At 41.6% G+C, this 14,137-nt stretch overlaps 1 protein-coding gene across 5 annotated transcripts in view; it reads right to left on the reverse strand.

The window, feature by feature from the left end:
• Positions 1 to 14,137, reverse strand: part of pde5ab (phosphodiesterase 5A, cGMP-specific, b) — a 57,594-nt gene that overhangs the window by 3,575 nt on the left and 39,882 nt on the right. For 4 of the 5 annotated variants that reach the window (XM_037757765.1, XM_037757763.1, XM_037757764.1 and 1 more), the window contains exons 9-18: positions 13,974 to 14,082; positions 13,808 to 13,892; positions 12,860 to 13,035; positions 9,451 to 9,510; positions 5,778 to 5,924; positions 3,721 to 3,846; positions 2,747 to 2,841; positions 2,545 to 2,632; positions 815 to 915; positions 176 to 253 (exon numbers count right to left, since the gene is read on the reverse strand). In XM_037757765.1, the coding sequence (XP_037613693.1) occupies positions 176 to 253; positions 815 to 915; positions 2,545 to 2,632; positions 2,747 to 2,841; positions 3,721 to 3,846; positions 5,778 to 5,924; positions 9,451 to 9,510; positions 12,860 to 13,035; positions 13,808 to 13,892; positions 13,974 to 14,082 (1,065 nt within the window). The remainder of the gene's footprint in view (positions 1 to 175; positions 254 to 814; positions 916 to 2,544; positions 2,633 to 2,746; positions 2,842 to 3,720; positions 3,847 to 5,777; positions 5,925 to 9,450; positions 9,511 to 12,859; positions 13,036 to 13,807; positions 13,893 to 13,973; positions 14,083 to 14,137) is intronic. The other variant, XM_037757762.1, reaches the window with a different exon arrangement.

Here is a 14,137-nt window from a genome sequence, read left to right on the forward strand (position 1 = left end):
CAGGAGTATATTCTTAAATTAATATTTTTTTTTACATTTTGAGAAATACACTTATTTGCTTTCTTTCCAAGAATGAGATGAGAAGATTGATACTTTTTCGCTATAGATTTGACCAGAAAGTCACTTAGTTTAGAGGCACATGTTTTGAGTTTTGGAGGACTGGTGCTGTACTCACCTCAGTAATTCTTTGTGCTGTTCGTCCTCCCAAACGAACTGGCTGTTCTTGGTGAGCTCAAAGAACTCGCCACGCCTCCTGACAACACACACAGCAGATAATTATCCTCATGCCGTATGTGAACTACTTACAGTATCTCCTCTACCACCCACTGTCTAGACTGACAGAGGGATTAGATAAGAGCTGCAATCACTGAGGTAGATGCATGTGAAATAAAGAGTGAAAGAAGGAAGAGGTAAGCGTGTAGACATCTGCTATATTACACCAACATTTTTTCATCTTTTCCAAAGTCCACCAAAACATAACTGTGGATGTTGCATGTTATTCAACTTTCTAGTCCAATGCACCAAACTGAAAGACTTACAGAAAATACAGTTTGAACACGTAAACCCCCATAAGTAAAATTTCTATATAGTAATCTAAGTGAGTTGTAATAAAGACGTTATCAGCATGGTGGAGTTCTTGCTGTTCTCTTGAGATGAAAAAAGCACTGATTGAATAGAATCACCTCCAGTCAAAATACTCCTAAGTAGCCTCCCTTCTCTTCCTCTTGCCCAAATGTACTTTTCGTCCTCTGTCTTCCCGCTCTCTACCCCTCTCCCGTCAGATTTCCATCTGGGCTTGACGTTTGGTACCTACTTCATGTACAGCGCCAGGTCAGTGGCCAGAATAGCCCTCTCGATCATCTTCAGAGTGGCCTTGTACTCGTCCAGGGAGAGACCGCTCAGGATCTGGTTTCCCTGGAGATTAGAGAAACAGCAGGAAACAGCTCTGTATGTTATTTAATGATTTACACACACATACAGTAGAGTTCATACATGAAAGTTTGACTGTGTGTACACAGAGTGAGATAGCAGCCCTCTAAGGAATAGATAATATGTACTGATAGTGTTGACCGCAGTTTGTTCTGCGATAGACCACCGAGGGGTTGCCATGACAACACACACACACACACACACACACAGTCAAACAATTAAATCCAGTGTTGAGTGTTTATAAGCATATTAGTTAGACACGTTATTCCATGTCCCTTCCATTTCAAGTGCTTTTAAGAGTGTGTGCATGCATGAATGCCTTTCAGCCTGCGTGTGACATGGTTTGCAACAGTGTGTGTGTGTGTGTGTGTGTGTTTGCATGTGAATATGTCTGAATGCGTCCAGCAGCGGCGGGGTTAAGTGGTGCTGTGGAGTTGGGAGTGTATTTAGAGTTTGTTTTGAGGCCATAAAGATGAGAGCAATACATTGTATTGGGCCATCAGAGTGTTCTCTGGTAGGCTCGCAGCTGGAAAATGAGCAGAAGAGGCTTAATAAATAAGACGGAGAGATCCGGTATCCTGCAGCAAGACGGCAACAATATTAAGGCCTGCAGTGAACATCCGCTACCACGACCATCGTTTTCCCCGTGCAGAACCCACTGGCGACTTCAGGTTGAAATGATTTGAACTGCAACCCAGTTTAAGATGTGCTGAAGTGCTTTCAGCCGGATTACAGTTTTATGTCACATACACATCACAGATAACATTGTTTATATAAAGGCTTACCCTGTAAAGCCACCGTTATGAGATTATAAATTACAAAAATACACAAAAATGCAATAAAATAGCTTTTATATAACTGGGTTTAGAGATTTTCTGCCTCCACCAATACAGTTGTATGTTTGTGGTGCTAACAGAATTGAAATTTTCCATTTAAAGAGTGAACACTTGTCTTTGGAACTACCTTCTACAAGAATAAAAGTCTATTAAAACAGTTGACAGCGTGTGAGGATGGGCGGATCAATACAAAAATATCAATACGTCTCGTAAGCATATTTTGTAGTACATTTTGGTATTGGCAATGGATTCTGGCTTCTGCAATAGAAAAGGCGTGACCAACTTTTAACTGGAAACCGGAACATAAACAGAACATCTAGTAGTTGCTGTTGTAGGATCACGGCACATCTGTGAAAAACAACACTGTGCAGATGTTGAAATGATTTCTAAAGGCTGGCAGGGAGCCGTGTAGAGACACCAGGAGAGGAGAGGGAGATGAAGCGTCTTGAAAGCGTCTGCATACAGAATCAGCTGCAAGTGGTGAAAGGTCAACTAATGTCACGTTTTGCATAACTGTGATGAGGATGAAATCCGGACGTGAAAAGACATTTGCCTGATGCTTTTGTTCCCTCTGTCTTCCTGCTACTACACTCATATCCATGATGATAGTGACAGCTTTTCCTTTTGCTACACTCACATGTAACTGTAACTGCAGACAGCTGGTCCTTCTAATGTTTTCTCTATTTTGGTCGTTGGTAGGTAGAGGGATGCTGCAAAGGGAAGAATGATGGGTTGACTGGAAAGCTCCCTATGTATATCTGTGAGTGAGTGCACCTACAGAGCTGTTGAGGATCATGAGGCACTGGTCGAAGTGGTGATGCTCCATGGTGGAGTGGCAGTAGAGCTGGGCCAGTGGGTGGTCGCTCCTGGACACACACACACACACACACAAGATGTATGAAAAACACTATGAGTAGATACAGTGTGCTCCCACACATGCATATACAATCATACATATCACTCATGCTCTCCTATTGTACCTCTGTATGTAGGAGTTGTTGACTCCTCTGTGGTCCAGATCGTGGCACAGAGTCGCAATCATCAGAGCCAGGACCTCCAGATCACTCAGGTTATTCTGTCAGGAGACAAACGAGTGGATTAAGTGAAAGGAAAGGATGGGAGTGAAAACACACACACACACACACATTACATCCACATAATGGCAGCTGGTTAACAGATGACAATCAAACCAAACAAAAGCCTCATAGCTGTGTACACTTAGTGCTGTTGTAACTCTCCACACATTGCTGGCAGTGTGGGCGCTCAGCATGGCGCCTGGAATGGACAACACAGACGTTTCTGCATATGGCACAACAGCTTTTACACCGGAGCGTAGTCGACACTGATATTTCCAGACTGTAGCTGCTGATAGCTGCCAATATTTTATGCAAAAAATTATGTTTTTGTGTCACAGGAACCACTAGTATTCAGGGTTCTTAGGGTATTCTTAGTGATGTAGGAGATTTTTAACCATCCATTATAGGTACAAATCATGTAAATTAACATTACTGCCAACTAAAACACACTATAGGCTTTTAGGTTGATTTTCTACATTGCATGGTAATGCAGATGTAAGCGAGAATTGTGATGCATTCAGGGAAGCCATTTGGGATGTGATACTGTCTTGTTTATCTATGTTGAATTCAATGCTTTTCAATAGCAAACTATTAATTCTTGGATGCATTATCAAAAAGGCGATAAATTGTTCAATGCAATGCATTTTTTTATTATTATTATTATCAGCAAGTTCAGTTCTCCAACTGAAACCTCTGGCTGTCTTGAAGGTAGGGAATCATTGATATGCTTTGAAAATTAGTTGCAGTGAAGCGTGTGACATTTGTAGATAATAAACTTAATGATGCAAAGTAAGTGGTCCTTTAAAGCGAACATAATAGTAAAACATATTGCCTTTAACAAATCAGCTCGTCTGAAAGCAGTGATTGGCGACACCGACCTGTAAGCGTCCTGACTTGAGGAGGGTGAACATGCTCTGGGCGGTGTTGAAGGCGTGTCTCCAGTTGTGATAAGCCACATTCTTCCTGTAGTTCTTCTTCACGCTCAGAACCCAGTGGCATAAATTCTAAAGAAAAGAGAAAGACCAGGAAAAAAAGATTTATCCCCAAGATTCACTGCATGTCAACTGGTTCTGGTAATTTGACTAATTCATCAGTAATTTTTCACCACTAAAGTACAATATTGAGTAAGGCAGGTAGGGCCCCTGTCACAGAATCTAGTTCTAAGAGCTTTATTATAGAGTGCTGCAGGAATGAATCCTAAAACCTGGAAATGAGTTAGCACTTCCTGTTCCCTCGTCTGGAAGTCAATGTTTTTTTTGAATCAGTCAGACTCATTTAGCTGCAAGATGAACTGTATGACTAAAGTAAAAACTACCAAACCTACATTATAAGCGGTGTGCAAAATAACAGCAGTAGAAAGAAAAAGTGATGAGCAAAGGGATTTTACTGTCAGGATGTTAGCCGTTTCTGAAATTGAAGACGCAGCACGCTGCCAACAAATCAATGCTCTGTGCTTTGTTAGTCTTTGCTACACTACCTCCTGAACACACCAAACTAAACTCAAATGATGTTTCATTTCATTTACATGTTGATCTTAAGATTATAATGAATGACTCTCAACATTAAATATGTTAGGATAGTAATGAATAATAACATGTTATATAGTTTAACCCCCCAGGCTGTGTGATGCTCTGGGGTGGTCAGTGTGTCGGCTCCTGGTGTTAACGTCAAACTGACAGCCGGGCGCTGCCGGAGAGCCATAATCTCCTCCAATCAAAGGCTCTCTTTATGAGGCCTCTCTTTCCGCAGGCACTCCGGAGGTCAGCCACCAAACAGACAAGGACCTCTTCACGTAGGAGAGCGTGCTGAGGACATAAGCCAAACCCCGCCAGCAAACCAGGCGGTGCTGGCACCGGACGAGGAGAGCGGTGAGTCTGACGGACGGCGGTAACGGAGGCCGAATGTGTGAGTGATTTTTGGAGGGAAAAGTGTTTTTAGGTGTGTGATGGCGTTGTGTCTGTGTGGTCTCTGAGTTAAGGATGCAGCAAATACACAAATATCAACTCACTCACTAAATGCACTCACTCATCATCCAACACACACACACACTCATGTTCTAATGGTCTAATGCTGCCGATAATGAGAAGCACATTGTTTTCTGCAATGAATAAAACAGGAAGTTGCTCTTGTCTTTTTTTCCATGACATGTACTGAGAACAACAACAACAACAAAAGTCATGTCAGGACAACGTGGTTTTGTGGTTCTCATGATACCCCTTCATAATAATAATAATAAAGCCTTTGTATATTATTGTAATGTAATGCAGGCACGACCTTTTGGTTCATTTATATTTATGATGTGTGTATGTAGTTCAGCTTTTATTCTTGTTGTTGCAAACATAAGGAGTCCAGGGGCGTGTACTGCAAAACCACAATAGTGTGTTTTCCAGCTATATGGGCTTATCACGGCTCACTTTTAACCCGGGTAGATCACCTTGGTAACCTATGCTGCACGGCTACTGACTGGAACTGGAAATCTGCAGAGTATTTGTCAAGATTATCTTGCTGTGGACCACAAAGTGTCAGATGAACAGGTGGACAGAGACAGTCTCATGCATTTTAATGTATAAGTAAGGGATAATGTACAGCGAGCCGGTCATTGTTGTGAAGGAATCCCCAACAGGGGGATGCTGCATCGCCCTGAAGGGGATTCTTTCACAACAATGACCCGCTAGCAGTACATTATCCTGCTTATTACACGGCTACTTACTTAAGAAATCAATATTTTGACACAAAAACAGTCCGCCAGAGTCCGACATCAGAGCTGCACCCATAGCAACGGTCTGTTATACATAGCAACGGTCTGTTATACATAGCAACGGTCTGTAATATAGAAATTACAGGCCGCAGAACGCTGTGATTGACCAATCAGAATCGAGTATTCAACACAGCCGTGTAATAATCTACTTTAATATCATCCTGGGTGAGTTCTTACCGTGTACTTCATCTGGAAGTTTTGGACCAGGTTGAGGTCGACAAACATACGAACAGTAGCCAGCGTGGTTTCCGTGTCCGACAGGTCAAAGTCACTGAAGCTGAAGTCCAGGAGACGCAACGACTGGGCTGACGGCACTGTGGCTACCTTCAAACACACACACACGCACAGAATTCAAGGAGGCTTCAATGATATACAAGCATGAATATAAAAGTGTCTGTATTATTTAGTCGGACTTATCACTGGTAATCATTTCCCAGATTCTTAATTTAATTCTTATTCCGCTTTATACGACTAAACTGACATAAAAAGAGCTGCTGCAGTTACAGTAGCAGCTTTAACCGCGCAAGTATGAGGAGCTTTCATCCCATGATGTGTAACACATACTGTACAGTACGTGGCAGTCTCTTGGGTAGAATGTACCCGAAAAATTCGAGCCTGTGTCCTAGATACCGAGTGACACATGGTCTCTCTGGCACCTGAGGGAGGCCTCTTAATCAGGTCGAGGCTGTTAGTTGAGCCACTTCACCACCACAAGGAGAGGAGGACAGAACAGCACCTTGTGAGATGTGCGCTCATGTTGCTGTCACTGTTAAGGCTATAGCTGTGAAAAGATGGGCTGCACTGATTGGTTGATATTTGGAGAACTGAAGCCCTGGAGTGCTGAAAACCAGTATGGGATGATTTTGTAATTAACACATGATAAGACAGTCTGGCTGCGGGGATATAATGTTTAGTATTTAATGTAATTTGTGCATAAAGCCGGAGGGCTAATCATGCGAGAGAGTTCGAGAGAGTGAGTTCCCTCTAATTACTGCTTGTAGGCTGATAATATAATGTGATGATCATTTTAACTTCTATTACCTTCTATTATATCTAGTCTATTACCATGCATCAACGAGATGTTATTCTAGATATTCACTAAAAATAGATCTAAAAATAGATCCAATGAGACCAGAAACATGAGTGGTCAGATGATCAGACAGCTTATAAACAAACCAACAGGTGGATCAACCTTAACTGGAAAAAAAAAATAAAAAAAAAAAAATCTGGTACTCTCTCAAGGTTCCATGGTGGAGAGGAGGTTGTGTTGCTCTGGCTCTATCTATTTGGCGTGGAGAGGAGGTTAAGTTGCTCTGGCTCTATCTATTTGGCGTGGAGAGGAGGTTAAGTTGCTCTGGCTCTATCTATCTGGCGTGGAGAGGAGGTTGTGTTGCTCTGGCTTTATCCACAGTATCTGGCGTGGAGAGGAGGTTGTGTTGCTCTGGCTCTATCTATCTGGAATGGAGAGGAGGTTGTGTTGCTCTGGCTCTATCTATCTGGCATGGAGAGGAGGTCGTGTTGCTCTGGCTCTATCTATCTGGCGTGGAGAGGAGGTCGTGTTACTCTGGCTCTATATGTTTGGCGTGGAAAGGGGGTCGTGTTGCTCTGGCTCTATCTATCTGGTATGGAGAGGAGGTCGTGTTGCTCTGGCTCTATCTATCTGGCATAGAGAGGAGGTTGTGTTGCTCTGGCCCTATCTATCTGACGTAGAGAGGAGGTTGTGTTGCTCTGGCTCTATCTATCTGGCATGGAGAGGAGGTCGTGTTGCTCTGGCTCTATCTATCTGGCATAGAGAGGAGGTCGTGTTGCTCTGGCTCTATCTATCTGGCTTAGAGAGGAGGTTGTGTTGCTCTGGCCCTATCTATCTGACGTAGAGAGGAGGTTGTGTTGCTCTGGCTCTATCTATCTGGCATGGAGAGGAGGTCGTGTTGCTCTGGCTCTATCTATCTGGCATAGAGAGGAGGTCGTGTTGCTCTGGCTCTATCTATCTGGCTTAGAGAGGAGGTTGTGTTGCTCTGGCCCTATCTATCTGACGTAGAGAGGAGGTTGTGTTGCTCTGGCTCTATCTATCTGGTATGGAGAGGAGGTCGTGTTGCTCTGGCTCTATCTATCTGGCATAGAGAGGAGGTCGTGTTGCTCTGGCTCTATCTATCTGGCTTAGAGAGGAGGTTGTGTTGCTCTGGCCCTATCTATCTGACGTAGAGAGGAGGTTGTGTTGCTCTGGCTCTATCTATCTGGCATGGAGAGGAGGTTGTGTTGCTCTGGCTCTACCTGTTTGGTCTTAGACTTTGTAACCTCTGAATAAAGCGATGGCTAATCTGGATAAACTACAACTGTTGTTTGCTTGTTTACAACTGGTATAATCATCTGATCGCTAGTTTTTTCTTGTACCATTGGACCTATTTTTTTTTTTATTTAATATACTAAATCAGAATGTTAAGTTGCTCTTAAATGGAAAAAAGAGTCTGTTTTGCAAGACTACGTTATTAGAAAGAACCCGGGGGTTAAATGAAACTAAGGAGACAGTGTTTTTGCCTCAATAGAGTCACAGCTGCAGAGAGGTCTGAACTGTGGAGGAAACAACCTTGTAGAGACTTGAGGGACAACTAGATGATGAATACATCAAAAGGCTTTGATTGAAATATGGCGAGATAAAATCTAAAATAACCACTTTGTTATCAACCACTTCTCTACAAGACCGTCTGCTCAACAGCACAGCATCACTGAGCTGCTGGCTACAAAGATCCTATGACCTTGTTAGTCTGGTTTTCTGCATATTACAAACGCTGCCATGCCGCTACCCAGCTGTGTTCTATTCACAGGAAAGTGTTTGTGCACGAGGACGGCTTTGAAACACTTTGAAAAGAACACACCTACAAGTGGCCTCCAAACCCAAAGATAAAATGCAACACAGCTTGGTCTCTCTTTGAAACTTTGTAAAACATCAGTGAAAGATGTGACGTGTGTAATTTTATCCACATTCTGCCACTGCAAACTCGCAGAATGTGCCTCAGTGATTTTTAAAGTACTCTTCTTTAGCTCTGAAAAATGTTGTGAGCTTTGGAGGTCCTGAAGTACATTTCAGAAAACTGAAAAAACTAAAATGTGTTTTTTTCCCTGAAATGTCAAGTTTTCTTATTTAAGTTTTCTGAAACATATTTTCTGAAAAATTGCGTTTTCTGAAACATTGTTTTATATATTTACATATATATATAAAAATCAATTTGTAACTTTGTTTTCTTTTTCTTCATCTTCAAAAAAAAACCCTAAAACATGTTTTCTGAAATGAAATTGATATTTTCTACGGGGGTGTTTTTTTTTTTTTTGTTAATTTGTTTTCTGAGATGTCAACTTTGCTAAATACGTTTCCTGAAATGTTGTGTTTTGCACCTCCGAGCCACCGTTTGTCTTTTAGGAATGGGATAAATTTGGAGCTCATTAGATGCACACTGGTAATGCCTCACTTACTTCATTTTCATTTTCTACTTGTAAATACCGATCATATCCGAGTCATAACTATGACTAGGAAACACTGATTTTTCTAAAGGCTTCAATATATCTTTATTTGCTCTAAATAATAAGTGCCTGAACACCTAACCTCATTTCAGCCAGTCCATTCAGCCATTTAGAGTTGCTATACTGGCGCTTGCTTGCTAATTCAGCATTGCGGTGTTGTGTTACATGACTGCTTCTCATCTGCACAAACTCTGCTGCCTCTGACCCTGTGTGTCTGCAATGTGTCACTATGTGCGTTTATGGCTGTGTATTGAATAATACATGCACAAGCTGGAAATATTGTTCATGTGGGGCATGTAAGTGTATATTTTGAAATTAATAAATTTTAATTTACCGCGGTTACCTGGAGTTCCCGCGATTCTTCCTCTGCGGCGGAGGCGTGATACGACAAGACCTGGAACACACACAAACAAAAACAATGAGGTATGCAGTCTCTGGGATAAGTGGAAGAAAATGGACAGATGGACGGATGGATGGACAGCACATATGTTGACTTATCAAAGACAGGTGCAACTAAGAACATTATTAAATGCGGCATGGCATCGCGGTAGCTGCTGGACCAAACACAGAGTTATAGGCTGAAAAAGATCTACAGTATGAATCTGACTCATTTGGGAACAGTAAAGAAACAAGAGCGCTCTGATGCTGCGAGGCTGTCAAACTGACATGCGAAGCTCAACATAAACACGCTTTTGACAGGGAAGAAAAAAAACAAACAATCAAACATGTCATTTTAAGACAGAAATATGAAGAAGCCATCATGCTCTTCAGTTCATCGTCAATACAGCAAGGGAGTTATAGAGAACAAGGCAGTGGCGATATGGGAGTTTCATTTTCGTAACAGCAAGTAATAAGAAAGGAGAAAATAATGAGTGAAAAGAAACACAGATCATGTTCTTGATAATAACTATTAATCATAATATAATAATAATAATTACATCCTCTTTTTGTCACTACTTTCCCCAGTATTTTGTCCTACCATGCAGCTTACTACCTCCTAAATTAGGCATCAACAGGTCCTTTTCACGAAACACATTTACGCAAGTCTCAAGTGTCTGTGTTGCCTTGCAGGTCTCTGGTGAGCAGAGCCCATTAGTGCAACTAGGAGCACCTGGCCAGGCTCCCAAGGGTGCTTAAAATCTGGGTGTTGCAGTCTCTCTCTCTCTCCTTCTATTCGGCACCACGCTCTCGCTCGGTTGGCTTCGGCCGCATTATTAGTTTTACCCCATACAACACCTTCCGCTCAACACATAACCACTCATCCGTCTGCTGCCTGACACACTGACAACACTGATTATCACATGTCTTTTGTTATTATGTTGTACACATTTCCCTTGTCCCCTTGTCATGGGCTTATGAGCCGGGTTGTGATAGGTGTTAATAATACAATTTATTTATAATATTTTATAATTCATTCCAATTAGCTGCTTCGATTTCAAGGTCCTGATATTGTTATTGCTGACTCGCTGTCACACTGGCTTACTGGGTTCGGATATTATCCATAAACTGTTTCTCAATTGATTCTCCATAAAATATCACTATAGATGTTTTCATCCTGTGCACTTTCTTTCTTTCTTTTTTTCTTCCTTTCTTTCTTTTTTTCTTTCTGTCTTTCTTTCTGTCTTTTTTCTTTCTTTCTTCCTTTCTTTTGTTCTTTCTTTCTTTCTTTTTTTCTTTCTTTCTTTCTTCCTTTCTTTCTTTTATTTCTTTATTTCTTTATTTGTTTGTTTCTTTCTTTCTTTCTCTCTTTCTTGCTGCCTTTCTCTCTTTCTCTTTCTTTCTTTTTTCTTTCTTTCTGTTTTTCTTTTTTTCTTTCTTTCTTTCTTTCTTTTTTGTCTTTCTTTCTTTCTCTCTTTCTTTCTTTCCTTCTCTCTTTCTTTCTTTCTCCCTTTTTTATCTAAAAGGTTGAGAACCTGAGTCTATTACCGCTATGGAGAGTCTTCAACCACTCACTATGTTTACCTATAGAGTGATGGAAGTCCCCTATCTTCATGAATCCTGTCTAGTTTTTAGGTTACATCAGCGACATAAGGCTATACTTAGACACAGTGGCAGAGAGAAGAGAAGAGAAGAACAACGGTCCAGACCAGTTGGAGTAAGGCCTGGTTGAACTGGGTAAAGTGAAGGCTGCTGGGTGGCAGAGGAGGCGGGCGTCAGCTGCAACCGAAAGGAGACGTCACCTCTGAAACCCTGAAGCTGACAGCTCCACTACTGACAACAGAAAGTGTGGACGGTGTGCATGCACCATGTGTGACCGAACGTTGGAGAGGAGAAGTACAGGAGACTGAGTCAATTGTGAGCATGTGTGTGTGTGTGTGTGTGTGTGTGTGAGTGTGTGTGTGTGTGTGTGTGTGGGCTCGGTTTTAATGACTTTGTGCTTTTGTGCCAGCTGTGAACAAAGGCTGAAGGCAGGAAAGTGTCAGCTTGAAGAATCCGCCTACATAGTCTCATCACTGTCACTCACACACCCACAGATAGCTCTATTAGCGATGCTCACACACACACTGTACTTTTCAATGCTTTTATATTCATGAGGACCCTCACTACCATAATTCAATCCCTTGTATCTAATCTTAACCATCACAACTTAACGCCATAAACACACTGAGTTCTGAAATTATATATTTTTGGTTTTAGTCTTTACCTTTTTGTTACTGGGTATTACCTCTGGTATAGTGATTTATTACATATAATCAGTATTTGTTACATATTTATTATTGAACAGTAATTTACTGTCAACATTAAACCATACAACGTAACAAATTCTAAGGAGAAATTACATTACTGTCAATCGACTAGAATATTTAATTAATCTCAAATTAATCACACATTTTTTATCTGTTCAAAATGTACCTTAAAGGGAGGTTTGTCAAGTATTTAATACTCTTATCAACATGGGAGTGGACAAATATGCTGCTTTATGCAAATTTATATATATATATGTATTTTTGGAATCATTGGAAATTATTTTTAGTTAGGGAGCTCAGTCACTGTAATTAGGTTTTCAGGTTTCATTTTATCATGCTGGATCTTTTTAGGTCATACTGTACATTTTCTGTGTTAGTTATGATGGCTTTGCCCTATAAAAAGAATAAATAATCAGTTTCGCATATCTCTAAAAATAAGTTTGTTACATGTTGTGCTTAAGAATTCCCTCGACTGGGCATGATGTTTATTAGATCGGAAATGTCAGCGGCCTAAAATATGACAAAACCTACTTATAAAACAAAGGTCTCTCTTTTCATTTGAGGCAAATAAAAGTCAATTTGAGAATTTTTCTGACATCCCACCTATCTGAATAAAGAAATATGTGATAAATGGTAAATGGATTTGCATTTATATAGCGCTTTTCTAGTCTTCCGACCACTCAAAGCGCTTTACACTACATGTCAGCACTCACCCATTCACACGCACATTCATACGCTGATGACTGTCATGCAAGGTGTCAACCTGGCCATCAGGATCTAATATAAATACTCATTCACACACCGATGGTTCAGCCTTCAGGAGCTATTTAGGGTTAAGTGTCTTGCTCAAGGACATTTCGACATGCAGACTATAGGAGCTGGGGATCAAACCGCCGAACCTTCCGATTAGTGGGCTCTACCTCTTCACCACTCCCGCCCATAATGCAATAAATTCCACTCCTCAAGCTCCAAGCATTATTTGAAACTAGGACCTGGGTCTCAGTATCCAGTGTGTGTGTGTGTGTGTGTGTGTGTGTGTGTGTGTGTGAGGCTGACCTCCAGAGTGACCTCTTGCTTGGCCATGGCTCTCTCCACTGTTTCGTACATCTGTGTGTTCTGGATGCCGAGACCACAGAAGATGGCAAATGCCTCCAGGAACTGCTCGTCGTTCCTGTTGAAGGCCTTCACGCTGCCTGATGCTTCGTCCATCTTGTTCACCAACTGACACACACCTGCACAGACACACACACAGAAACACAAATATATACAGTAGGTCCTATTTCTGACATGGGAAGTTCAGTACGCATTATGCTTGCAGTTCGATGTTGCAGCTGGACTCAGTGCCTGTCGGAGGGCTCTTTCAGTGCCACTAGCCAGCGCTGCAGTAACGTAACATACAACTTAGAGTGAGATACAATTACCAGTTAAACTTGCGCCTTATAAGGACGCAGAACAGACTATTGCATCTCTAATGTATTCATGAGGGACGGACGTATTTCGTTGTAATACACTGAGTTGTTTTGATCTTGCTCGTCAGCAGGACTCTTAAAGGTCGGAGGAGAGTCTTCCGAGGACCCGTTTGATCACCGAGGGACATCCACGGCCATTAGTCATCTTCATGGCCAACTAATGGAGCTGCTATCGGCTAATTATGCTGATGATAATCACAGTGATGGGTGGAGTGGCGGGACTATTCATGGATGGGTCATAAAAGTGGTAATGCTATACGCTGGCTTAATGTGTTCTCAGACCTATGATTTAAGGTTGTTAAAGCATCTAGTGGTGATGTTACATCAGGAAAAACCACAGAGACAGTTTAAGTACTGAAGCAATCTGGGAGTAATGTTCACAGTGCTCATCTCTCTCCGGCTTCTGCTGATATGTGAGGTTGACACCGGCCTTGTCATGTAATAAAAATACACTTAAAGGAACGTGTCAGCACTAACTGCACATACGTCTTGTCTGTGAGAGAGAGAAAGATAGAGAGAAAGAGAGAGATCCCACCTATGACTTTGTCCTTCTTGCCATTCCTGATGGGAGTGCAGAGCAAACTCTTTATCTGGTTGCTGGTGTGATCTGGGTTTTCCCTCTGTCAGAAGACAAGAGGGGTTAATTTCTCAATTTGGGAAAAGAAAAGAAAGTAAGAAAAGCAAAGTAAACATATACTGACTGTCCAAGGGAAGCGTTGGTCCTTGGTGACGTCTGCGATGTTGAGAGGCTGCATGGTGTTTTTAACATATTGGCCGTACATGTAGTTAATCTGACTGACGTCACAGCCCCTGAGGAGACACACAACAACAATAACAACTTCATAACTAACCATGCATAATGAGA

This window comes from Sebastes umbrosus, chromosome 22 (assembly GCF_015220745.1).
Source record: "Sebastes umbrosus isolate fSebUmb1 chromosome 22, fSebUmb1.pri, whole genome shotgun sequence".
In the NCBI taxonomy this organism is placed as follows: Eukaryota; Metazoa; Chordata; class Actinopteri; order Perciformes; family Sebastidae; genus Sebastes; species Sebastes umbrosus.